This window comes from Sander vitreus, chromosome 16 (genome assembly GCF_031162955.1).
Source record: "Sander vitreus isolate 19-12246 chromosome 16, sanVit1, whole genome shotgun sequence".
NCBI classification, from domain to species: Eukaryota; Metazoa; Chordata; class Actinopteri; order Perciformes; family Percidae; genus Sander; species Sander vitreus.
In genome coordinates, this window is record NC_135870.1 from 5,075,811 (window position 1) to 5,103,237 (window position 27,427).

The 27,427-nt window shown below is 42.1% G+C and overlaps 1 protein-coding gene across 7 annotated transcripts; it reads right to left on the minus strand.

The window, feature by feature from the left end:
- Positions 1-443: 443 nt before the first annotated feature.
- On the minus strand, positions 444-26,648 carry sec31a (SEC31 homolog A, COPII coat complex component). Of its 7 annotated transcripts, none has more exons than XM_078272205.1 (28): positions 26,420-26,648; positions 24,519-24,598; positions 22,070-22,193; positions 21,785-21,983; positions 21,159-21,254; positions 20,747-20,887; positions 20,500-20,642; positions 19,154-19,253; positions 18,891-19,052; positions 17,982-18,134; positions 17,662-17,892; positions 17,480-17,554; positions 17,311-17,352; positions 14,787-15,248; positions 14,269-14,401; positions 13,955-14,133; positions 13,303-13,429; positions 13,025-13,170; positions 11,716-11,889; positions 10,747-11,010; positions 9,683-9,787; positions 8,613-8,715; positions 6,714-7,037; positions 5,782-5,837; positions 5,429-5,671; positions 4,588-4,707; positions 4,415-4,486; positions 444-3,641 (listed from the first exon to the last, which is right to left on the minus strand). In XM_078272205.1, exons 2-28 carry the CDS (start codon positions 24,595-24,597, stop codon positions 3,462-3,464), a joined length of 4,233 nt encoding a protein of 1,410 aa, XP_078128331.1. In that variant the 5' UTR covers position 24,598; positions 26,420-26,648; the 3' UTR covers positions 444-3,461. The 7 variants fall into 7 exon arrangements, with proteins under 7 accessions (XP_078128331.1, XP_078128332.1, XP_078128330.1 ...); XM_078272206.1 differs by having other exon boundaries at positions 14,269-14,398; positions 14,790-15,254; XM_078272204.1 differs by having other exon boundaries at positions 14,269-14,398; positions 14,787-15,254.
- Between the last annotated feature and the right edge of the window lie 779 nt (positions 26,649-27,427).

Genomic DNA, 27,427 nt, shown 5'->3' on the forward strand with positions numbered 1-27,427 from the left:
AGGCACTTTTTTTGGCCAACTCAGGGAGGCAGTCAGCCCGACTGCCTTTTCTGCCGAAGGTCGGCCGTCCGCTTGGTGTGTCACCAGCTTAAACTCTTTGTCTTGATAGAGTCAGAATATTTAAATTGGACTACTTTAAGAAAACTAAATAATGAATAAAAGCTTCAGGATTTCAACTCCAGAACACTGTGGCAGTGTGGGGCCCTTCATGTGGGGAAACATTTACAGATAATGCAGTTGTTTTATTGTGCATCCAGTTAATTTGCTAATCTTCTGCTTTGGCTAAACATTTTCTCGGCAGAATTTATCCGAAACATGCTTTAAAATCAAATAAAAAAAAACATTCAATCTGGAGACAACGCACAGATGTAGGCCATGTCTTATGTACATAACTATTTTAATTCAAAAGAAAGCAACTAAAATCAAAATGACGCAACATCATATTGTAAATAAATACTATTTATTGAAAATATCGCATGTAGTCAATCTTAAACAAAGACTTGTTTTCCTTTATTGACAACGTAAACTGAGGTTGACCACTCAGACTACAGCCCTCATCATCGTTAATGAAAATAACGTACAAGTCTCCTTCTGAGGTCTGATTAATTAGCCGATAATTACCTCTGATGCCATTAAAGACGACTGTTGGCGTTTGTTTAAGCATGCATACATTAAAATTCCATAAAAGCAGTCTCTCTTTTTTTTTTTTTTTTTAAAAGTCCATTGCACTCTGCTGAGCCTCATGATTACGCTGAAAAAAAAAAAAAGAATAAAAAAATGAAATACAACATTAATGTTCCGACAAATGGGATTGCGTTGCTTTGCATTGACATATCCCACACAATGACAATATCTTGGTCCAATGTGTTCTACGTAGTGACACCAGTGGTGAAAGTAAGCCAGAGAAAGCAGAAAGAGGGGATTAGAGTATTAACAAAAGTCATATTAGGTACATTAAAAAGCAGACATTTTGCTTTAAATGTGTGTCATGGGACTACTGGGTTTAAAGCTATAGTGCGTAGTTTCTGTCGCCCCCATGAGGAATTCTAAGTAATGACAACAACACTGTCAGCGCATCCACATGATACAAGCCTTCTGTGATCGCGCACGCGCCTCCACGCTGTTGCTAGTAGCCAAGGAGGACACGGAGGATTAAAAAACATGATGGACTCTTCAGAAGAGGTCATTATCTTCACTCGAGTTTCTGCGCCGGAAAGTCACCGGACCACACCAATCTTCTGAACATAGTCATACTAAGAAATACAGAGAGTTGTGTGGAGCTGATAGTCTTAATTAGCTTAGTAGCAACTCATTTGGCAAAGGCTTGAATGTAACAGACGTTCATTAATATCAAAAAGTTACGCACTAAGGGCCTTATTTTAACGATCTAAGCACACGGCGTGAAGCGCCTGGCGCAGGTGCGTTTAGGGCGTGTCCAAATCCACTTTAGCTAGTTTGACGGCCGAAAAAAGGGTCTGTGCGCCGGGTGCATGGTTCAAAAGGGTTGTACTTAAGTGTCTTCATTAATTCATAGGTGTGTTTTGGGCGCAACATGCAATCAACCAATCAGAGACAGAGTATCATCTCCCATTCCCTTTAAAAGCCAGGCGTGTTTGTACCTTGGCGCATTGCTGTTATGATGGCGGACTTGCACCGTAATATTTTTATTTGTAATCTTTTGCATGTTTGTGTGCTGCTGCGCTTCCCTGTGTGTGTAACAAGCATAGTGTGCGGGTGCTGTGCACGAGCCTAGGCGCATTTCACTAATTTGCTGTTAAAATAACAATGAAATGCTGCGTCATTGACTTTAGACCAGGTTTTTGTTGGTCAATGGCACGATCACTTCCCGCTGCCTCAAGGTAGCAATACGCCAAGAATGCACCTGAACACACCTCCCTGTAAGACCAGCACGGCCATGGGCGCACAGATGGGCGCAGGTACATTTGCTATTTAAACGTCGTGGGCGCTGGACGGGAAACTGACAACTGCATCAGTCTTAAACTAGTAAAGACACTTGGGTCGGGCTTTGTGCTGCGCCGGGTGCAAGCTAGGGCCCTACAGTTTTAAGTCAATCTAATTTTTTAAATCTTTCTCTGAACTGCTTAATTTGCTGCTTAAGTCTGTTGGAAAACAGCATTCAAGCAATGATGCATTTATATGTAAAAACAAAGCATGATTTTGTACTTTCAAGAGAAAATTCTGTTTTTATGGATTATAAAAAGGCATCTGAGCATTACTTTAGTGCACAAATATCAAAAGACTATAAAGACGAACGAGCTAATATTCCTTAAATAATTGTTTGTGCAATCGTGCAGTTGTGAGCCAAAAGATTGAACTTTAACCATACTACATTTATTTTGATCATCTCAACACAAATAGAAAGTAATGCCCTTAAAATTCCTGAATTTCCCCTTTGCTTTTCCTACTTTTGCCCGTCTATAAATGCCTTATTTATGTCCTTATTCAATATGCTAAAGCTATGCCTTCCTTATATTTTGCTTGCCATTTTTGGAGATTTTATTTGCTTCAATACAATTACTGCATATTAATTGCAAGTTTTAATTAAACAAATGTTTTGTGTAACTTGTTAGCATGTTGGCAGATTAAGGCTACATTTACACTACTATGTTTTAATTTTTAAGCAGCGTTTTAAGACAAAAAGGATCTCTGTCCACACAAGAGTTTTATCCACAGTAGCAGAACTAATCTCCGTCCATATTAACACGTCTGACAAAACACACATCATCACATGACCATTCACACACACTGGGCATGTGCGTGCTGGTGTAAACAGAAAGCAGATTGCCTGACGTTACTCTGCGGTTCAAATCATTGATGTATAATTTGAAAATACAGATAATACTTTGGAGAAAGAATAACAATGGTGAAAAGTAAGAGCACGGATTTATTTGCTCGGACCGATGACGATGAGGTGGAACCGTTGCGGAAAGGTTACGAATAAGACTGACGTTCATTGGTCTCCGTTAGTGCCGTCCAGACTACAACGCAGCCCCGGAGTTTTCAAACCAAAACGAGCAGTGTTTTCAAATGTCTCCGTTTTAGGGGCTCTGAAACATCGGAGTAGTTACGTAGTAGTACGCAAGGCGTGAACGAAGCAAAAGATAAGCATTTTTAAACCAAATGTATTAGTGTAAATGTAGCCTAAGGTGGTATTTAAATAAAACTAGTCTCTAGCCCTTTATTCTTTGTGTGCGTTTGTTTACACAGGGCTCAGACGTTACTTTCACCACTGAGTGCGACTGATAGCATGGCTTGTGTTTGGGTTGCGTCAGAAAACATGAATAGCACAAAGACGAATTTAACAGGATTTTCATACAGCTCAGAATTCTTCGTCATTTGCACTGCGAGTCAAAATGGAGCTCCCTGTGAAACGAGCTTGACCACTGACACCTCACTCTACTTCGTCCACCGGTCAAAGACTCGGAAGACTCTCTGCCCGATCACACCCCGAGTCTGTTGGCCTGCGTCAGCACCACCTTGAGCACGGGCATGAACGCTGACGTCTCGCTGAAGTTGCTGTTACTGACTATGTGGGTGTGGATGTTGAGGCCCTCCGTGTAGGACCGCGCCTCTATACTCCTGGCCATGTTATGAAGTCCTCCTACGATGGCGGGAGAGAGCTGGAGAGAAGAAAGCGTTGGTTAAAAATCTGAGCTTAGACCTCCTTTGTAAACCTTTTCAACTACAGTTATTTAGCAGGATGTACTACCAATCCATCCTGATCTGTCTCAAGACTTTGGGCCTCGTGCAGCATTACATGTCTTTATTTTCTTGTAGAGTGTTGTAGAGCTGCAAAGACTTATTTTAAATATTATCGCCCATTTTTTAGGATAATCGATTTGAGTAAGGTTCGGGGCACCTGGATAGCTTACCTGGTGGAGCGTGCGCCCCATGAATAAGGGCTCAGTCCTTGTCGCAGCGGCCGCAGGTTCAACTCTGACCTGCGGCCCTTTGCTGCATGTCATTGCCCCCGCTCCCTCCCCTTTCACATCGTCAGCTGTCTAATCTATACAGCTATACTGTCTACAGCTATATAATAAAAGGTCTAAAAATGCCCAAAAAAATTATCTTAAAAAATGAAGTAAAAGTTCTCCGATAGACACTGATCTGGTGAACAGAACTTTGATATAGTTTTCAGTTAATGTCTGCAAAATATTCAAACTCCAAATACCACTTGAGAATTTCGTTCAAACCTAAAAAAAATCTAAATGCGAGAAAATTGGTCAAAGTTCTCTCTAATCACTCTGTGCCACTCAGGAACAGATGTGCGTTTGTGGTTTTTGCATGAACCCATAAATACGGTCAATAGACTTAAGAAAATACTTTTTCAGTAAAAAATTTTATTATTGTACTCTGTCACTGTGCAGAAAGCCAAGCCAAGCTGGATACTCACTGTCTGCTCTCTAAGTTTGTCATAGAGCGCTTCCAGACGTTTGTTGGCATCATCAAGCTTTCTCTTAGTTTGCTGTGGGAAGATTAGAAAAAGAGAACGATTACATTCATCAAGTACAGATAAATTAATAAGTAGAGATAAATTAAACTGCCATCCCCGTCAGACGGACTCACAGGGTCGGTAGCTACAGCCAAGCACTTCTGGATGAGCCCCTCAAATGTGGTCTTCAGGACCAGGTGCTCATCAGGGATGGGCTTCTTCATGATCTTCTCAGCAGGGATGGACTGCAGAGGCTAAGAGGGTTAAACAGAGTAAGATTAGAAGAAGCCTAATGTGCAAATGACTCTAAGGCTACATCTACACTGCTACGTTTTGGATTCAAAAACAATATCTTTTGCAACGTTTACCAGGGACGTCACTAGGATTGAAAGACGGGGGGGGGGGCTTAGCCCCGAGGCTATGCAAAACTTTCCCTTGCTAAATCTTACTTACAATCTCTAAAGTTAGCATTTTGATACATCAAAGCTGCATGGCGGGGGGGTTTACCTAGGCCAGACTGTGCTCCTGCAGAGTTCTTCTTTAGGCTAAGACTTAACCGCTATCTGCCCGTGTAAATGTGTGGTAAAGTAATACCATACCTAATTCCTCTCTCTATTAGATAAGCTGCAGGTCAAAATAAGACTATTTAATGTTATGTTAATATGGACGGAGATTAGTTCTGCTAATGCAGCTGAAAAACTCTTCTGTGGATGGAGATTGTTTTTGTCTCAAAACGCTTCAAATGAAAAACGTAGTAGTGTAGATGTAGCCTAAAGGTCAAGTTATGCTCCCGCGTTAAATTGAAGCAGGTGGCTGTGGGTACGCACATAGGTTTTGGGAGATACGGACTTCTACGCCGGACCCTGCACCGTAGCCTGACGCGCACCTCGCAAAAAATGTAACTACACCTCGCAGACCGCAACAACTGTGATTGGTCCGCTTCGTTTATGCTTGGTAGCGATGCGAACTGTGTACCTGTATAACATCTCCAGTAGGCGCTCCTGGTGCCCCCTCCATGCTGGTGTTGGGCATTGCAGGGTTCATGGGTGGAGGGGAGAGCTGCTGCTGCTGCATGCCTGAGTAGGGGACCTGGGCTCCATGCGGGCCCTGGCCCTGGCCCATGGCCTGAGGGGGCCCAGAGGGTACCGGCTGGGCCTGAGGGTCAGCGCCCAGCGGAGCCATGATGGGAGCAGGAGGGGCGTAGTTCATTGGAGCCGGCTGAGTGATGGCAAACACATTTTATTTATTTATATATATATATATATTTTATAGATACTGTATGTACTGTCCACACTGACAGAATGCAGAGCTTCAGTCAGCAGACGTACCTTCTTCTTTGATGGTCTGTTCAGTGCCGGAGGATCATTCCAGCCATTCTGAGGCCCTGCGGAAAAAAAAATAATAATCCTAATCATTCACACTTTCTCACACTACCAGAGTCAGTCTATTTTATGTTTTGAAATGTGTCAGAGTTAGAAGATTATTCAATTTGGCCACTAACTTATAACATTGAGGAAAAGTTCTGCATTTTGGGAAACACACTTTTTCACTTTCTTGCTGAGATCGAAACCACTCTCATGGCTGTACGAAAAATATGAAGCTACAGCCGTAAGCTTAGCTGAGCATACTGGAAGTAGTGGTTAAAGTTAGCATGACTTTGTTTAAAGGTAAGATCATTTTAAGGGGGGTTATGTGCTGCACACTATTTTTAGTCAGGTGCAGTGACCTCCTAGAGCAGGGGTGTCAAACTCAGTTTCCCTAAGGGTCACACTAGAAAATGAGAATCACATCAAGGGCCAGACATAGAGTTTATTGCTTTTATGTCATGGGAAAAGTCAAATATCTTTGACTATATTATTGCATGTCTCATATAGTCTTCTCACTTACAGTTTGGTCGACAAAAATGTTGAAGAAAATGCCAAAAACGTTTGGAAAAAGCATAAAAATGTTTTTGAAAAAAAACGTTGTGAAAAGTGACAAAAAGTAGGTGGGCCAAAATGTATTGTGAACCTAAATGTATATAGGGACGGATCAAAATTAGCAAGGGGCTGGATTTGGCCCGCGGGCCTTGAGTTTGACGCGTGTGTCCTAGAGGGTTAGGGTTATACGTGATCATAAAGAACTTGAACTTGTTATAACAAGTTAAAAAAAAGAAGTAGTTTCTCTAGTTTTAGAACAGACAGGCGGAGTGAGTCTGTGAGGATGATCACAAACATGCAGACCTGTTCTCTCCTTTAAGAGACGGGGATCAGCTGTGTACCTGAGACTCCACTCGGTGGAGGAAGAGGCATGTACGACACAGGAGATCCTGGCCCGCCATGCTGGAAAGACGCTCCGGAGGACGGAGGAGCGGAAAAGGAGGAGGAGGCGGTGGGAAAGAAAGGAGGGTGGGAGGGAGGAGAGGAGGAGGACAGGCACTGGCTGATGGGAGGTTGTCCGGGATAGACCGGAGATGCCGGCTGTGTGTACTGAGAGAGAAAGCCAGGGGGCTCTGCAGGAGGAGCAGCGGCGGAGGAGTACTGAAGAGGCTGATAGATAGACGCCCCCCCAGCTCCAGGTGGATACTGGCTGACCTGGGGGTAGGCTGGGATTCACACAGAATACAACACATGCTGTTAGTAATAAACTAGCACGGTTGCATGTTATACTAACTGTGTCATGCAACAGGACAGACTGAGTATTAACAGTTACATTACAGTGCATGCTAAGGTACTTTATGTTTGGCTTGTGGGTTACAAAAGACTCAACAGGCAAAGAGATAAACATACTGAAAAGTTATTCATTCTCATCTTCTGTTAGTTACTAACTCGGAGTACAACAGAGTCAAACATTTCCAAAAGGAAATGCTTGTCCGTGTTTTAAAGAAGACAGAAAAAAAACGTTGTGTTGTTCGTGTACCACCTCTTGATGCAACTCTGTCTCCTAGAAATAACATTTCTACACTACTAAATAGGGCTGCTTGATTTGGAAAAATAATAATCACAATGATTTTGGACAATATTGAAATTTATATATGTAAATATTTAACATGATTACTCGTTAACCTTTGGAAAGATGTTGCAATTATTGAACTTAAAAAACAGGAGAAAAAAGTTAAACAAAAAAATAAATAAATCATGTGTCTGACTTTGTGTTTAAGTTGTCTGAACGTGACCATGAAAACGATTTGTTCAGCGAACATTCGGCAGACATTCAATATAACCATTTCCTCAACAAATCAGTTGTATATAAATATTTTTAGGAGACAAGGTTGCTCGATGACATTTAACCTCAAACTTTAATCTGAAACTTTTCTCTCTGTATCCAAGAACGGGTAGAATATATAAAAACTAGGGCTGTCAAAATAACGCGTTAATTTCGATTAATTAATCTGAGAAAAAAATAACGCGTTAAAAAAATTAACGCAGATTAATCCATTCCATATTGACGTTTGCATACAGACGAAAATCTGGTGCCACTGATATGTCTGCGCTTTTCTCTGATGCTCTGAAACAGACGTTATAGGAAACACAAACACCGCTGCATGTGACGCTAGTTAACACTATACTCAACAGCAGCTAACGTTAGCCTACCGCTAGCTAGTTAACACTATACTCGACAGCAGCTAACGTTAGCCTACCGCTAGCTAGTTAACACTATACTCAACAGCAGCTAACGTTAGCCTACCGCTAGCTAGTAGCTGGATTAAACACGGTTACAATGCTGACAGCTAACGCTAAACGGTGTAAAGTTTGACTGTGTTTTACTGTAGAGGATTCAACACCGGGATGTAACAATCTGCAGCTGCTGTCGGAGAAACAACACAGATGGTGCGTTCAATGAAACTGGTAAACTACAGCCTCGTGGTGCATTTGAAGTTATTGTAAATGTCCTTTTCCTATCTGGTTGTTGTTTTTGTCGTTCAACAGCAATTTACTAGTGAAATAAGTTATTGTTATACATTATTATTAAATCATTTAATTTTGACCATATGGCCTTAGCAATAAACAATGTCACCAACTGTTGTTTAGTACCCTTTTTTTTCTTTTCTTTTCTTACTTTCTTAAAAAAGTATCGGTTCAGGCACCATTAATTATGTATGCGATTAATTAATCACAGAGTATGTAATTAATTAGATTACATTTTTTAATCGATTGACAGCCCTAATAAAAACACTTACGCTGGTACTGATGGGAGTACATGTACCCAGAGGTGGAGGAGGCTGGAGGTGGAGCAGCTGTGCAGGACGGTTGCATCCCATACATGGGGCCTGAAGGCTCCACCTGCAAAGACACAAATTGGAAACCATTTTTCAAAACAAAAGATAAAAGAGCTAGCCACTGGTAATTGTCTCTGTGCGCTGCAACAGACGATGAAGCCAGCAGGGTTGTCTGATGTTGATAACTTATGTTTACCCAAATGTTGATCAAATGCGTATCTGACACACTGAAGTAACAGCTGCATTATGACAATTATTTGCCACACATTATTTTCCACGAGTGACTTGATCCAAATACTGAAGATCCTGATTCAAAAACTATTACATACGTTTAGAATTATTGATGTGTTATGAATGAAAGATTAACTGGTGATGTCATCAGCTACTGTTTAACTGGAGAAGACGTCTCACTCTGTTGAAACTACAACAACACACAGGCCACTCTCAGTTCTAAAGTGGTGTCACAGTTCACTTCGGCTCGCCGTGAAGTTATTGTCGTTAATTGGCGACAGCTGATATGATCTGCCTGCGGCGATGTTCGTTGGTCAGCAATGGCTAAAAACGAGAAGCTACTTCCTGAATGTTCTGTAAGCTGATCTTCAGTGGTTTTTATAGTAATAGTTTTAAAAGTAAAATTCATGTAATGTCTGCAGTTCAGTAGCATTATGTTTGCTAACAAGGAACAGCATGCATGTCAGGAGTGGTGTAGTTAAGAGTGTGAAGAGTGATGTCTGTACAGTCAAATCACAATAACTGAGTGCAACGAGAGAAACAAATGAAAGAATAAGTGGAGCAAGCATCACAGTTGAGTCAAAGAAAACAGCCAGAGTATCAATAGGAAGTGGGGAATAATGGGCGAAAGGCAGGAGAAAGGCATTACCGCAGACAAACCGCAGCAGCCAAATAGAATTTGCGACATCAGGCGCTGATTCGATCAATAAAAACACTCTTTTGCGATCATAAAGTCAGTCTGTGTGCAACAACATCTGTAAACATTGTGTGTGTGGAGGTTGGGTGGGCGGTCAGGGTACCTGCTGCTCTGAGGCTCTGCCTACTTGAAGAGGAGGAGGAGGGACATTGGGGAGGGCTGTGGGAGTTTGGTTACTCCAGGAGGTGACAGTGGAGGTAGCCCTCACCTGAAGCACACAGAGACACACGGCACATACCAATGATGGCCGCAGCACGGGGGGGTGGGGGGGGCAGGAAACACAGATCACGACCGCAACGCACACACATCCAAAAACACAACTTTTGGTGGCTGAGAAGGCAGAAACAGCTACTGCTACAGTTTTTAGTGACAGCCTAATGAATGTTTAAAACCTGAAAATAATATATACAAATGTTAAATGTATCTGACACAATCCATTAAGAGCTGTAGCAAACTGTACTTCACTTTGTGATTTTTGTATCTGTGAAAGCGCTATATAAACATATTTTACTTACTGACTTACGTCACCAGCTACTCACTCTAAATATTGGCGGTCACAACTTTGAAACTGATCAGATTAAAAATGTCTCCACTCTGTTGGTCCCTTGTCAACAACAAAAAACACACACAGTTCACTCGGGGTCGCACAGCGGTGTTACAGAGTGATGCTCTGATCTTTTTGCTAAAAAAAAAAGAGCCCCATCTGTCTCTGAAAACAGACACTAGCTGCAGAGAGCACATTACCCAGAGACCAGACAAACCTTTCTTTTTAAGACATTAATTATCTGCAACTGATGTAATTTGCCGCCGGGGATATTTGTTATTTTAGTTAGCGACAGTCGGCTAAAGATGAGAATGCATCCGTTGATCTTTGCTTACAAAGATGTTAGGAGACAAGAAAGGTTTGTAAGAGATTCGTTAGAGTCTGAGCCTAACATTAATACGTCGAGCCCCATCTCTGGTATGTGACCTGTAGATGTTAGTGTTAAGAGGAAGAACAGGAAAAAGACCGGTCTGTGTCAACCCTGATGTCTAACGATAAAAAGCTTTTAATCCAAGACACCAGGTTTCACGCTGATTCATGAGTAAAATCTCAAAGTGAAGAACGGTAAAAACTTGTGTGAACATTGTTACGTGATAAAATAACTCATAAAAAGTGAAACATACAGGCTGGTAATACTGTGGCTGTGCAGGGGCCGAGGCAGCCGGTGTCGGCATGGGCACCGGAGCTGCTGCAGTGGGCTGAGGCACCATGGCGGGCTGGATCGGAGTGAACGTATGCTGGGGCAGGGCTGAGGCGTGCTGCGTCCGAGTCGGGGCAGGCGGCTGAGGCTGAACTCTTTGGGTTTGTACCGGAGCTGCAGGAGCCGCCGCCGCCGCTTGTTGCCCCAGAGCCCGACTGAGACGGTCTCGAAGCTGCTGTACGGAAACCTGTAAGGTAAAAAGATGAAAGGATGAACTTAAAATGCTAGTAAATTTTTACACTTCATGAAAGGCTTTACTAGACATTTTTATTACTAGGAATTTAGGAAGAACTCTACACAAACTTATTGACTCGTATATTAGACGACCCCCGACAATAGGACGTAAAAGACTTCCTATTGTATGAGGAACACATCTTGTTCTAATAAAGAAAATATTTTGATTTGAAATTAGTCCCTCATTTCGTTTGTCAGTCACATATTCACAAACCCTGCGGTCAATCTCACGGAAGCGGCCGGTTTGGCAACCACAGTGTGATTTTCTTTTTGGGTTCGTCATTTCCATACATTACATTCGGTGACACAACATTTCTTCACTGCTTGGCAGTTGTTTGACGACTCTGCTGCATTCATCACCATCATCTTAAAGTTTGCATCAAAACTTCTTCTCATTTGTTTGCTAACTTGCCCTGCTTTTGAGCTGCTTTTCTCGTGGCGCACATCGTTTCTTCGCATTTTTCAGGCCCCCTGGCACTGTTGTGGATGTACTGTATATTGGGGTTTAAAAATCTAGACCCAAAATATAGGACCACCTCACTTTTTATATATATATATATATATATATATATATATATATATATATACACACACACACACACACACGGGGGAATATGGTAATGGATTTAGGTGGTGCAGCCCAGTCCAGATGTGGTACCTGGTTGGTGTTGTCAGGCAGGTAGGTGATGGCAGTGGACAGACTGCCCTGGGAGGCCAGCAGGTTGGCATACTGGCTCATCTTCTCAGCCAGCAGGATACCGATAGCAGTGGGACCAGAGCGCTGGGTTTGCTCCACTGCACGCCGCAGCACCACCACCTTCTCCACCAGATCCTGAGGGATGGAAACACAGAGCACATTAGCACAACTAAAGATCCAAGCTGCATTTACAGTCTTTATTTTGGTCAGTTGAGAGCAACACAACAAGCTGAAAACTTCTTTTTGGTTCTGTTCCTACGTTCCCACCTCAGCGGAAACAAAATGTAAACACTGAGATATTATCACATTATAAAGCTTTATGGGTTCTATTTACACACCCAGCAGACATGGAGCAACATTAGCATTGATTTGGAAACATAATTCTAATCACACAAAGAATTTAGCCTCAATATTTACTCAGTTTCCCTCAGCTGTACTAAGGTTTTTAGTCTCTTTCTGCTCACTGTTTATCTGTCCGGCCTACAACTTTACTGTATAAGTTCACTCTAATTGCTCTCAATAACATTACTTTCAGTCGCAGCAGGAAGCTGTGCCTAAAAGCCTAGGAACACACTCTAGACTACCTGCTCAGCACTTAACAGCAGACAGACACAGTTAAAGACTAGCTGCTGAACGCAGTGCAGCATTTAGCAGCTAAAGAGCCAGATATTTTCCTCAGGAGTTGGTACAGACCAAAAGCTAAAAAGGGAGAGAATATCGGACATTCATCAGATTGACAGAGATGCTGCCCACAATTGTCCAAAGAAATCAGTTTTTGCAGGTTTACAATGGGCAGCCCTATCTTGCACCCGGCGCAGCGCAAAGCCTGACGTAAGAGTCTTTGCTAGTTTAAGATCGATGCAGTTGTCAATGTCCTGTCCAGGGCCCACGTCGTTTAAATAGCAAATGCACCTGCGCCCATCTGTGCGCCCATGGGCGTGCTGGTCTTACAGGGAGGTGTGTTCAGGTGCATTCTTGCTATCTTGAGGCAGCGGGAAGTGATCATGCCATTGACCAACAAAAACCTGGTCTAAAGTCAATAGCGCAACATTTCATTGTTATTTTAACAGCGCATTAGTAAAATGTGCGTAGGCTCGTGCACAGCGCGTGCACACTATGCTTGACTATGAATTAATTAAGACACTAAGTGCAACCCTTTTGAACTTTTTTCCGCTGTTAAAAGTAGCAAAAGTGAATTCGTACACGCCCTAACCGCACCCGCACTTCATGCCGTGCGCTTAGATCGTTACAATAGGGCCAAGAGACACACCTGGAGAGAGAGTGGACAGTGGCCGTCTTGTGCTCTGGTCCAGCAAGACACAAGCTTCTCCACGTTTCCAGCACAGATGTAACACAGACAGGCCTGGGCTTGGAGTTGGGCGTCCTCTGCTGCCTCCAGTCTGCCCCCGAGAAGGTCTAACAAGCAAGGCGAGTTCAGTTAGACAGCACACATTCACAGCTGAGAGACAACAAAGTTTAATAAAAGGAGGGACAAAACTCATGTCAGCAACACTGTCAAACAACAATATGCGTGTATCCTGAACTAACCACAGAGGGCAGAGAACTCCTCGGGCTGAGCGTAGGTCATGACCGCAGCCAGCGCCTCCTTCCAGTTCTGCAGGTCACATGTCTTCAGGATGTCATGCCAGTCTTTCATCACCACTGCACTGATCAGCTGCAGGACCAAAACACAAGTTCATGACATATCATGACGCTCACTTTATAAAACTCTCTGTAAAAGAAATCCCCTTGTTGTTGCCTTGTAAGGATGTTAATGATCAAACGGTTAACCACTAACTGACAATAAGAACTTTGACCGATCAATACTATCAGTTAAAGAGTTAAAAAGTATATTATTAAAGCAAAAATAAAAAGTTATTTAAAAAACTTCTGCTGTCACAACGGAGAGATGTGACATATCGATGAGGACTGGCGGGTGAAATTAGCCGTCCTACACACAGAGTATGTCTAGCGGACACACAGCTGACAACCTCGCAGGTGGATGCCCTGGAGACAGGCTCAGACATACACGCTACGGACTGCTGTGGACTCATGTTGGTCCAGGTACAAGTCCGCAGCTGTCCACGGAATGTCCAAGCCTCCTGGGACTCCGCTGCCTGCGTGTCGGTTAATCATCATTTAACGAGGGTCGGCTATCTGTCAGGGAAAAAAAACTCTTATTAATTAGTATCCCTATTACCTTGGTTATCTTGCTGTGCGTTTTCGTAAAATACTTCTTCTGGGTTTTCTGTAAGAGCTCGACCCCTCCGGCGATGGCCAGGATGATGCTGTCTGCCATCCGGTTGTCATGGAGACAGAGCTCCACAGCTCCCTCAAAGTCTCCAGTCAGCAGGGCCTGTGTGATCAGCCCGTCTACATCTTGCAGGAAAACAAATAGTTAAAACACTACAAACACAGATTCTTTTTCACGGGCGAGCTCTCCCTCTGGTTGAAGGGGATATGCTGTGAAATCTGAATCTTTCATGATTGAAACCTACAGCAGCAAAGAGTTACCTTGACTGATGCTGAGACTGACTCCATCTGTGAGGGCTGGGGCTGGAGTTTGAGCTGGAGCTTGAGCTGGGGATGGAGCTGGAGCTGAGGTCTCAGGAGGACTGCGCTCCTCCTCCACTGGGGCTTCCGTCTCCTAAGACACCAGAGAAACATTGTATTTTTTTTATTTTACCAGGGATATTTCCCACAGAATCTCTTTTACGGGGGAGCCCTGGCCAAGACGAGCAGCACAATGAGTTGCACATAAAAGAACAAACAACAGAAACGGCAAATGACATCAAACGATGACTGATCAGAGTTCAGGGCACGTACATTGAGTGGTCAAATAGCCCTTAATCCTGTTTTTATAAATCTTCCATGCTAATAAAATAATCTAGTTTAAAGTGACGCTGTAACTCACACCAATGAACCTTAAATAATTCAAATCACCTATGTGTGTTTACTATGGTGTGCAGAGCCTTTAACAGATATAACTTGGGCTAGAAGATCTGTGAAACTGTGCACTGATGAAAGTCTACCTCCTCCTCCTCCTCCTCCTCCTCTTCTTCCTCCTCCTCCAAGGGGATCTCCTCTTCCTCGGCTTCCTCCTCTGGAAGAACCTGGTCCGCATTTTCTACCGGTTCGGTGGTAGGAGCGTCCTCTGGATCTGCTGCTGCTGCTGCTGGCTCTTCAGGGTCAGCAATGGAGTCTATTTCCATCGTGGCTGTAGCAGGCTGAAGGTTTGTTGCGGCAATCATGTCGAACGCCGCCTCGGGAGTGTCAGCAGGCGGCCCCACTGCGGCAGCAATCATGTCGAACGCTTCCTCTGGATTGTCCACAGGCGGCACGAGTGCTGCAGATGTCATGTCAAAGGCTGCTTTGGGAGTGTCAGTGGGCGGCACGATTGCGGCAGCAATCGCGTCGAACACTGCCTCGGGTGTGTCAGCAGGCGGCACGAGGCTGATGTCTGGTAAAGGCTGCAGGCTGGCTGGAGCGGGCACCTGCACCTGAATATTGAGGGAAGATATGGGTTAAAAGTTAGCCTGGTTGACACCAGACCCTTCTCAGTTGTAACTGAGAGTGGGTCTGGGCAAGGTTCATTCACAGCCCATTTCCAAAGGGGCGTCACCAACGGACGCCGCTTAAATGCCTCTGGGCGCATTTTGGATAGTCCTTCAACCAATCAGACCGACGATCCGGGTGACGTAGCAGCGACAGCGGCATCAACGGGTTGCTGCGCTTCGGTGGCCGTCATGTTGAATGTAAACAAAAAGCTGCTCGCCGTCGCTGCGCTATCATCATCGTGTAAAGCCCGCCTCAACGGTTGTGATTGGTGCCCAGGGGTTTTCCCAGGCTAGTTAAAAGTCAGGGACTGTAATTGAATGTTTAACTGCAAAATAAAGACGAAACGGGAGGCTGAAAATCAACACGGATATATCATTAGACATTTGGGGAGAAGTGTGTAGTGTGGCGCATGGTGACTGAGTGTGAGTGGAGATATATAATAAAATAAATTGTTTATCGGCAACGTGCTTTGGATCTGCTCCAAAATGTAAGGGTTCTTCCTTGGCCCATTCTTCACGCTTCCACCAAGTTTCGGGTTAGCAAACAAACCATGGCGGAGGTAATACCAAGATACTCCCATCTTTGGATTTAACACTGAAGAAAATGCGTCATGTTTGGGTTCAGTGGTGGAAATGGGTGTGTGAATAGACGATACATTTACACCTCTGAGAGGGAGACGGTCACAACGACCACCGAAATCCACAGAAAACAGTCAAATTTGTATGACAGTGTGCACATTCACACCAGAACCAGAATAATGTGTTTGAAACTTTTTTCACTGCGATTGTAAAATCAGAAGTCTGCGCAAAGCTTCCTCTGAGTAGCTTCAAAAAGGGAAGTGGTATTTTTAGCACTGAGAACAAGCTTCATCTTTATGAATACTTGCAACACTTTGTTGCCAAATGTAAGAGAGAGACTACAGCCAAGAACTGTGGCACTAATTACTGCCAATAGTAGTCAGTCCGTTTTGTTGTACCGTGAGTGAAAGAATGTGGACGGCACAGTAAGCAGGAACAAATGGAGAGTAGTTCAGTGTGGTTATGGGCAATTTGGAAGCATTTCTACTGAGTGGGCAGATACACAGGGACTACTTGTTAAAGATTTTAAATGGTTGGATTTTTATGTTGCCCTTTTTAAATTAAACAGTGGCTGGTTTTTATTTGTTTTTCAAGTTAAATTTTCATTGAAAAGACCAAATAACACCATAATAATAGGACTGTATATTGTAATAAACAGTGATGGCTTGTCATACAGGATCTGATAAAGATATATGTGGGCACCAGAATGAGCAGCAATTTAAAAAAGTTACATTATACAATATTATATTTCATCCACATGACCGAAATGGAGATAACTGCTAAAAGTAAAAAGAATAGTTCAACAATTTGAGAAATGCACTTATTCATTTTCTAGCTGAGTTAGATGAGAAGATCGATACTAATCTAATGGCTTTTAAGTTAAATATGAAGCTACAGCCAGGAGACTGTTTGCTTAGATTAGCATAAAGACTGGAAGCAGGGGGAAATGGCTAGCCTGGCTGTGTTCAAAGGCAACAATATCTGCTTACCAGCACCTCTAATACTCACTGATTAACACATTATATCCGGTTTGTTTAATTCATACAAAACGCAACTATGTTTGGGCCAGACTCAACTTCCTTGAATCTCTGCTGGAGTATTGTCACAACCCAAGGAAGTCACTGCACAGACACATAATAAAACATGTTTTACGGGGAATTATCACTTCAGTTTTTGTATGGATTAAACAAATAAGATAATGTGTTAATCAATGAGCTTTAGGAGGTGCTGCAAGCCAAGCTGGCTGTTTCGCCCCCGTTTCCCTTCTTTATGCTACAATCATCCAACCGCCTCCTGACTCTAGATTTATATTTAACGGACAAATATGAGAGTGGTATCTATCTTCTAAAGAGAACTTCCCAAAATGTCGAACTATTCCTTTAAAATGCACCGTAAGAGTAACTGCTCTGAAGAAAATTACCTGCGCAGGGTCAGCAGGCTTTTCTTCTAGTGCTGCTGAAATCTGACAACAAAAATGACACATGTATCACAAGATGTACCGAAAGACATTTCATAAGAGTATTAAGCAGAAAACATTTTGAGCAAATAAATATATAGTGTCGTACAGCAGCCTAGAAAATACACCTCACCTTTAAGGCTAGCTCCTCTTTGTTGTACCCCAGAAGTTCCAGGTACTTGCTTCGGATATCACTTTCAAAATTAGCCTGAAAACACAAAATAGTCAGCAAACAACTTAGAGAATGACAGCATTATTTACTGAAAATTACAGTATATATTGCCAAGATTTTTCTAGAAAAAGATTATTTCATACCTTGAGGAAAGACCAAAGAGTTTTTTCAAACTCATTTTCAGCTGCATCGATCTTCCCCTGGCAGAAATCCACAAAGCTGCCTGCACTCAGAGTGGCCTGCAGCTGATCGGAACGCTTCAAAAAGGCTGTTTCTGTAACAACCTGGCTGACATGTACGACGTGTGAAGCGGGCTGCTGAGGCTGCTGCGGGTTCGGCTTTGGGTTCTCCAAAGACACCAGCTTCCCACCAAACTAGGAGCGAACAAGAGCCAAAGGAGTGTTTCAGATGGTAAAACAACAAAACCCCTCGATCTCATGAAAAGTACAGAAACAGGACTCACAGCAAACGAGGCTCCTACAGGTCTGCGGATCCACTTGGGTGGCTTCTTCAGGGGGTTGACTGTAGCTGGCGGGGCAGGAGTCTGGGGCAGCTGCAGCGGGGGCAAAGTTTGTCCTGTCCCAAAAGGATCCATGTTCCCAAACGAGTTGCTAATCTGTAACAGAAACCCAGAGTCGCGTTAGACACAAAGGCACGATGCCAGAAATCTAATTTACAGCCAAGTTCAAGATGTGGAGCTCTTAAAAAGGGATTCTGACAGAGGTTGAATAACTCAATACTAGAAGAAGTGTTAAAGTGCTCATATTATGCTCAGGTTCATAACTGTATTTAGAGCTTGTACCAGGATAGGTTTACATGGTTTCATTTTCATAAAACACCATATTTTTGTTGTAGTGCACATTGCTGCAGCTCCTCTTTTCACCCTGTGTGTTGAGCTCTCTGTTTTAGCTACAGAGTGAGACATCGCACTTCTGTTCCATCTTTTTTGGGAGTGGCACATGCTCAGTAGCTAGGTAAGGACTACTAGCCAGTCAGAAGCAGAGTATGAGGGCGTGCCCTGCTAGCAGCTAGGCGAGCATTATAACGTGTGTTACAAAGTGACCACGTTTGTCTCTGAAGTAAAGGCTGGACTACAATAGAGCTGTTTGGAGCAGTTTGTGAACAGTGTTTTCTGTTGGAGATGGTTAGATGGGGCATAAATAGCGGTTGAGGTTTGTCAAACTACTGCAGAAGAAAGTCACAATTTTCTTCCGGCTCTGTCCATCCTTCTTGCTGAATGTTAGCAGTTTATTTTCCCACAACATTTGCAGAAATCTCTTATATATCTTTTAGCAATCAAGATCAGCTCTTATCTATACAACTGTTCACAGCAGACACACGTTTTTTTTTGTCTCCGGAGCTTTAATCTCACCTGGTCAGCGTGTCTCTGGCTCTGCACCTGGTTGGAGCCCCCCATGATGGAGTAGACGTTAATGTGTCCGTCAAAGCTTGCAGCCGACAGCACCGCGGGGTTCCTGGGACACCACTGGATGTCAAAGCACCACTGATTGCTGGTGGGCAACTCATACAGCACCTGAGGATTTAAGCAGATGTTTTATTTAAAATCAGTGGACAGTGGATGTTTATTTTTTTTCTACTTTGGTTGTAATAAAACATTTATAGTAGATTTTTTACCTCTGCCGTGTTTGGATTCCAGCACAGAATCCTGTTGTCCTTCCCGCAGCTCAGGAGCAGCTCAGGATCAGCCAAGCTCCAGGCGATGGCCAGGACGCCCCTGTTTATACACAACAGTACAGTTAGGTCTTAAAAAGCCACCTGATTTTTAAGGGACAGGGCTGGCAATAGGTTATGTCTTTCTTATTGTCATCAAATCCCATGAAAAGACCAAAACCAACAATGTGTTAGTCCGTCTCTGAATACTTTGACTTTCCCAGTCTTTCTGTGGCTCTCATCTCCAAGTCCACTGGTTGTGAGTGACTGAAGATGTAAATCTTAAAGTGCTCATATTATGCTCATTTTTAGGTTCATAATTGTATTTAGAGGTTGTACCAGAATAGGTTTTCATGGTTCAATTAAAAAAAAAATATATATATACATTTTTGTTGTACAGCACATTGCTGTAGCTCCTCTTTTCACCCTGTGTGTTGACCTCTCTGTTTTAGCTACAGAGTGAGACATCTCACTTCTGTTCCATCTTTGTTGGGAGTCGCACATGCGCAGTACCTAGGTAAGGACTACTAGCCAGTCAGAAGCAGAGTATGAGGGCGTGCCCTGACAGTACCTAGGTAAGGACTACTAGCCAGTCAGAAGCAGAGTATGAGGGGCGAGCATTATAACGTGTTATAACAGAAGTAAAGGCTGGACTACAATAGAGCTGTTTGGAGCAGTTTGTGAACAGTGTTTTCTGTTGGAGATGGTAAGTCCCTTTGGGGGGGGACTTTGGGCTTTTTCACTTTGTAAACCTATAACATGCACAAAAAAGATCTATAACACAATAAAGGGAAGGGAAAAAGGCAAAAAGCATAATATGGGCACTTTAAACACCTCACAATAAACCTCATATATAAAAAGGGCTACATAATAGCCTTAAACTGATCACTGTTGTTTGAAGCAAACATTACTGTAACAGGAGGAAATGGAGCATTTGTTGAGGACTATTTTCAGCAGCTGATTAATCCACATTTTGTGCTCTAGTGAGTATTTGTGGCAGCAGGACAGTGTGTGTGGGATTGAGTCAAAATAAACTACAGCGAGTGTGTTATCGTGGTGATGAAGGAACATGAAGGAATTGTGTTGCTGACTAACATGTTTTTAACAACAATGGAGCTCTGTGGCACAGAGGAAGAAGATATTCATATCATATATCAGGCTGTGATACACATACTTGTTAGTAGATAAATTCGTTGTTGGTTTTGGTCTTTTTCAATCATTTGTTGACGATGACAAAAATATGAAATATCAGTAACGAGATCAGATATCAAGTAAAGCTTTATGCCGCCAAATTAAACCGGCGTGTTTACCGTGTGTGGTTCTCTAGAATCTTGAAAGGAGACGTAGCAAAACGTAAGTCCCACATCTGGATGACTGGCATCCGATCGTCCTCCGATGACAAGACCAGCTGAGTGGCCACTTCTGGGTTCCAAGCCAGCCCCGAGCAATGCATCTAAAAAAAAAAAAGACATGCACACAAAAGAAGACATATTAATTGAGAAAATTCAACATTTGTTTTTGTCCAAGACAACATCTGAGCGAGAAGGAACAACGTACTCGGTTGCTGTGGTCGCTAACTTTAATAATGAGGTCATTCTTGCGGAGGTCCCACACTGAGGCTCGGCCACTCGGACTGGCAGAGGCCAGGATGTGCTGGACCTGTCTGTTCCACGACACACAGCTGATGTCTTCCACAGGCTTTAAGACAAAAACACATTCATTAGAGTCATCCAAACTGGTGCAAACATTATTTACATGCATCAAATTATACAGATTACATATAGAAAATGCTCAATGTTTGAACACATATTCTCACTTATTATGAAGACATCTGACAAATGACATATAAAAAGTGAAAAGATTAACTTCACACCAAAAACAAATTTTAACAATGGAAAGGATGCAGTAAGTACATTTAAATGAATCATTGATATTTACAAAAATGTAGTTAATGGAGTAGAGAAACTACCTGAGTTTTAGGTCCGGGTGTCATTGGAGAGCCAAAGTTGTTCATGTCCCAGATATAGATTTCAGACTCATTCCCACCTGAGGCAACCAGGTTTGTCTGCAGCGGAGAGGAAAAAATAAAAGATGAGTCACTGCATTTGGTTTTAAACTGAATGCATGCCCACCCTATTAAATTCACCGACACTAGACTTAAAGGCAGGGTTGGTAGTGTTAAAAAGCTAGCAAGATTTGAAAGTAGCATCTCCTCGGTACTGCGTCTAACCCATCCCCCTGCCTTTGGGGCTCTGCCTCACACACAGACGTGCACGTGTTTTCCGCTTTTTCAGCTTAAGTCTTCCTTTTTTCGACGCCTTTTTAGCAGGGCGGGCGGCTGCAAGTAACCGCGGCAGTGGCAACTGTTTCTGAGCTTTCTCCTCCATTCTCCAGCAGTGCATTGAGCTCAGGCTCGTCCGCGAGAGGGGTAGAGTACGCGCAGCGGGGCAAGGAGACATTTTATTGGTTCTTTCCAAGAAGACCGCGAGGCAGTGATTGGTGCGTGTTTTCACAGGATTACAGCAGCCCATAACTTATTTATTGCTGTTGGGGTGTAAAGGCCATTTCAAACAATATATAAAAAATGGATCATACCTGGAACGGGTTGACGTCGAGAGCTCTCACTGGCCCCGTGTGCTTGTCACTCTCAGCAATGATGACGTCCGTCTCTCCAGCCATGATCTTTGCGGAGTCGTACAGGATGACGTTGCCGTTCTCGCCTCCTGCGATAAGGACCCCAGACGGGTGACCTTGGCCATCCATTCCATAGGGACCCCAAACCAGTTTGTGGTATCTGCAGGGAGAAAGAAGGACAGCGCGTGTGTGATGAACAGCTGCAACGAAAGGGGGAAAAAGTGAACAGTCTGCAGATTTTAGTACCTGTGCGAGGTGGAGAGGCTGCCACACGACTTCATGTCCAGAGATGGCTCAGTCAAGTCCAGCTCGAAAAACTCCAAGGAGGCATTGGTGCTGAAGGAGGCATCCAGCTGCTGGGCTGATGTTCCTGCAGAAAGAAAGCACGGGAACCTTTGGTGCATGTTGTGTCACATAATACATAAGGCTTGTCGCTAGTACGGCCGGGTTAAAATAATCGATTTTCCAATCAAATCGAGCTTTGTTTGAGTGATCTGAGTTTGCCTTTTCACCATGGAAAAGTACTTTAAACTAACTTTTTGGGGGTAAATTCTTTATGTAAAACAAACTTTAACCTTGCTCATGATAAAAAATATTTGAGGGTTGCTTCTGTCTTGTACAATTTACAACACAAGTTCTCTTAGAAGCTCTTTTATATCCAAGCAAAATTGCTATTGAATCAGAATCAGAAAAAGCTTTATTGCCAGGCACGTTTTTTTCCCACATAACAGGAATTTGTTTTGGTGTTGTAGGTGCATGTCACACATTCTCTAAATATAAGAAGGTTAAGAAAATCAAGTATTAGAATATAAACAATATAAGTATAAATAGATATATACACAATATGTTGGTTTTTTTTAAAGAGGGAAAAAAAAAAAAGAGCAGTACAGGGTCAATTCTTTATGTAAAACAAACTTTAACCTTGCTCATGATCAAAAATTATTTGGAGGGTTGCTTGTTTCTTGTACAATTTACAACACAAGTTCTCTTAGAATCTCTTTTATATCCAAGCAAAATTGCTACTGTAACTGAGTTTCCCTAACCTGATGGATATTGAATCGAAAATGGAAGCGAATCGGGACCTTGTGAATCGGAATCGATTTGGAAAATCATCTGCGACACCAAGCCCGTCGCTAGGGCTCTTACTTATCAAACTTCTTAAGATTACACTTAGCAATGCTCTGAAGAGACAATTCATGAGTAGATAGTTCTCCAGTAAGTAGGGCTGGGCGATATGGAGAAAATCAAATATCCCGATATTTTTAACCAAATACCTCGATATCGATACCGCAACGATGTACTGTTGACTACTGGTGCTTTCACAAAATATTTACACAATGAGATTTTTGATAAATAATCATCAGTAATGTGGATATAATGTCTAAGTGGGTAAAGGTAAATAATAGAACAGTTAGAACAGTCTGGTAAGTTCAGAAAATGACATCACTTTACTGTAATGCAGCCTTTAAAACCAGGAAGAGACAACACTTATGCCATATCACGATATTACCATATCCAAAATCTAAAACGATATCTAGTGTCATATCACGATATCGATATAATATCGATATATCGCCCAGCTCTACCAGTAAGTGTAAAGAACAAGACACATTTATCAAGAGACTTACTCCTACTATAGCAAGTCTTCACATGATTGATAACATGTACGCTCAGAGCAGGAACAGCCAATCACAGACCCTACATCTGCCATATTGTTTCTTCTTTTAAATTAAGACCAGATGCAACACGCGTATATGTAAAGACATCTTTTCACTCATCTTTTAGTCAGTGATAAACTATTCTGCAAAAACATACGTAATAATAATGTTCAAAAGGTCCATTTTATTTGTGAGAAACCCTTAATCTCCACTGTAGCAATTAACGTGAAATTAACAACAATCTAATTAGTGTACATGTATTATATGAATAGGGATGAAATAACAGGAAACTGGCTGAAATGGAGACAAAAGGAAAACCTAACTGAAACCGAAAAGAAATTCTGCTGCTGGTATAAATCAGACAAAACATATAAGGAGAGTTCAATAACATTTTGACAAGGCCAGACAATGAAGTTGGATGGAAAGTGATTGCAAACTAAATCAATGGCACTTTTATACGTCGTTTGCAGCCCTGATAAATGCCATAAAAAGAACAAGAAAAAGTGGTAACATCAATGAACAAATAATAGACTAAAACTACCCTATTCTGAATCAATCAGACAGACAGACAGACAGACAGACAGATAGATAGATAGATAGATTACATTTTATAAAATCACTCCAAAACATGTCTCAGGTGGTTTTGTGCTCTCTTTTTGTTTATGTTCTGCTTTTTTTTTTTAAGAAGTTGTAACCAATATGATAAATCACTTTCATTCTTTAAAGTTAGTAAGTAGAAGAAAAAATAAAGGATTCTATTTTTAACCTAAGTCCAAGATTTCACTTAGCCCTGGACTCCTGCATCTTTACTATCTTTACAGCAAAGAGCACTGGTCACATGTCAAATACACTAAAGACATTTATACTGCATGGTACGGCATCATGTTTTGATATTGTCATATTCCAGTTCATGCTCTGTGACTGTGATTAGTTTAAGTGGCTGTAAGAATGGCTTGGAGACTAATTATTTAATGTCTTGCCAAAGAACCAGATACAGCAGCAGCAAGCGTGTGCCAGTGCTCGCTGCGTGCTCATACCTGTTGCAAGGTAGATGGGGTGGTGCTGTGCAGGGCTCCAGCTCTGGATGGCTGTGCGGTTGATCTCTTTAAGTTTCATCCTGGGGGAAAAAAAAAAAAGAAAAAAGTGCACGTTAAAGGAACATGCAGTAATAATAACTAGGCATGGGCTAAAATAATCGATTCTCCAATTAAAAGTAATCTTTGTTTGAGTGATCTTATATCGATCAATTAAAATCCCCAAATCAATCTCTTAACATATGGCTTTATACCATGGACGTAAAGGTAAAAAGTACTTTTATTATTATAAAAAAATAATATTTGAGGGTTGTTTCTTGCTTGTACAATTTACAGCGCAAGTTCTCTGAGATTCTCTTTTATATCCAAGCAAAATTGGTATTGTAACTAAAAAAATGTCCCTTACCTTATTGATATTGAATCGGAAATGTATTAGAATTAGGACCTTATGCATAAGAATCAAATCCATTCAAGAAGTAATTGTCGATACCCAGCCCTGGAAAGTACTACAGTCGTTTTATTTAGCTTTCCCTCCATGTAGCTCATGAAGAAATTACCAAAGATAACACAACATACAATGTTCTTTACATTATGCATATATGTTTACGGATTGGTTCACATTTTTCAAGTCTGTATTAAAAACAACACTCCCATGCCCATATGGACATTGACAGACTTATTGGTCGCTGTAATTGTTCCTTCTGTACATAGGAGCTGTCCTAATGAGATTCCTACGTACACTACATAAATACTATATGTGTTTAGTATGAAATGTTCTCTTTGCATTTCCTAAACAGTGTTCCCTTAGTGAGCCAAGATGGCAGGATAGCAACAGAGACATTTTGCACTAGAAAGGCAGACATTTCGAAAAAAAATAAACACTTAATTTGTCAACAACACAGAACAAGAATTGAATTTTGTCCTCCACTTAAAAAAACAATGGCAGTAGCAATGGATCTTTTCACAGCAAGAACAACTACAGCGTCTTATAACGCTGGCAATGTACATGTATATGTGCATGTACGCTCAGTTGCCAATTTATTAGGTGCACGTAGGTAAAACTAATGCAGTCTAATACAACAGTCCTGCAATAAAGCCTCCTTTATGTTTTAAATATGTGTTTTTAATGCTCATTTTGGCAGATGCAGTGTGTGGTGCTGTTGAATAGCAGTGCATTAAACATAAATAAACACCTCTCTAAACAGTTTAAAACAAAAACATTATAACCTTCATAAAGTAGGGATTTATAGCAGGGCTGTTGTTATCGACTGCATTGGTTTTAGCGAGCTGTACCTATAATAAACAGAAAACTGAGGGTAAGTGAACAACAAAAATAGGAGGCAGACTAGTCAATGCATTTGGTAATGATGTTACCTGCATGTGACAGTAATGCAGTTTTATTCCCACCAATATATAGTGCATTCAGCCCCGCAACTGTAATAAATAGAGAAGTTAAAGAGTAACCGACACAGGCCTACTTTGACGGACACTAATGATCACTTGTGCTGTACATTGTAGAGCTGTTTTTGCTGCAAAGACATTACAAATGTATTATCTATCTCAAGAAACCGAGGGAGTCGGTCGGCGTACTTTAAAGGTTAACATTAGGAAAACTAAAAGTACAGTATAAAGCTAGCAGCAAGCTAACAGCTGATGGACCAATCAAAAGCCACACAGCAATGGCAATACGGCGCCTCGGGAGTAGAAGAAATGAGAGTCAAAAGGCAGAAAACTGGCTAGGCTGCAGTTTATTGTTACTTTCCCGTGCTTCACAAGGACATGGTACAGCATGTCCTACAGCAACAAGCGGATATTATCTAGCCGGCTAGCTGTCTGCAAAATATAACAGTGGGAAGACAGTTATACACACACACACGTCTTATTACTTCACTAAAGCGGCTTACCTTTACCTTCTTTGCTCCCTCTTACATAAACGTACACATAAAATAGGTGACAAACACAAACACCCCTCCACCCGTTACTGTTACAGGTTCGCCTTTCGGCTCTGCTTCGGGGTTAGCAGCTGTGGAAACAAGAAGAGGCTACCGGGTCCCGGCTACGAACTCAAGACAGATTTCCACGTCCCCACTGGACTCCATCAACGTGGCACTAAGCAACAGTCGCCTCCTGCCACGAAGAAGAACAACAGCTTCCGGGGGACGTCGTCTAGCCTTCTATCCTTGCTAGCATGCTATCTGTGCTAGCGTGTGGTGTGATTTGGATAAATGCCATGTTTTCATTTTTAATCTTTTAATTTGATTTGGAAAATTGTATATCCATAAATGTAAATGGTCTGAAAGAAAACCGAATATTAATATAAAAATGACATGGAATTATATTTTGAAAGGACTGAAAAAAAAGAAAGCCATCCGGACTCTGAATATTTACAATGCTTTACAACCTCTTTAATGTAAATTTCATGCGCCCCTTTTTTCATGTATGTATGTATGCATGTAATGTTTTCAGTGTGTTTGTGTATCTGTACTTAAATAATAAAGTTTTTTGAAGACCAAAAAAAAAAAAAAATGCTATCTGTGCTAGCTGTACACATAGGCTGTACATCGTCTACTTAAGTGGCAACGGCATGTCCCGCCCTACTCTGCCCCTGATTGGCTTATCCTGGTAACCCTTACCGATCTCACGCCTGCCTACACCTAACTAATCCAAACAATGAAGGAAATGAATAGTAGCCAATCAGACGCAGAGTAGGGCGGGTCATCGCCGTCATGGAAAACGCAAATTTGCTGTCTCGTTCCATGGATGTGTTAAGACCATCGACTGTACAATATTAAATTATACAGTCTATGGTTAAGAGCTGAATTTCTCAACTTGAACTCTTCTATCAAAAAGACATTATTTATGGACTTGTTACGGCCAAAGATGACTTTCTTGTCAACAACATCCTCATTCTT

Excerpts from the sequence above, each read along its gene's own strand:
- sec31a (XM_078272202.1), bottom strand. The coding sequence starts at position 24,597 with ATGAAACTTAAAGAGATCAACCGCACAGCCATCCAGAGCTGGAGCCCT. Across the intron at positions 17,353-17,479 it reads AAGAGGAGCTAGCCTTAAAG|ATTTCAGCAGCACTAGAAGA; the intron begins GTGAGGTGTATT and ends TTTTGTTGTCAG. Across the intron at positions 13,171-13,302 it reads GGAGTTCTCTGCCCTCTGTG|ACCTTCTCGGGGGCAGACTG; the intron begins GTTAGTTCAGGA and ends CTTGCTTGTTAG.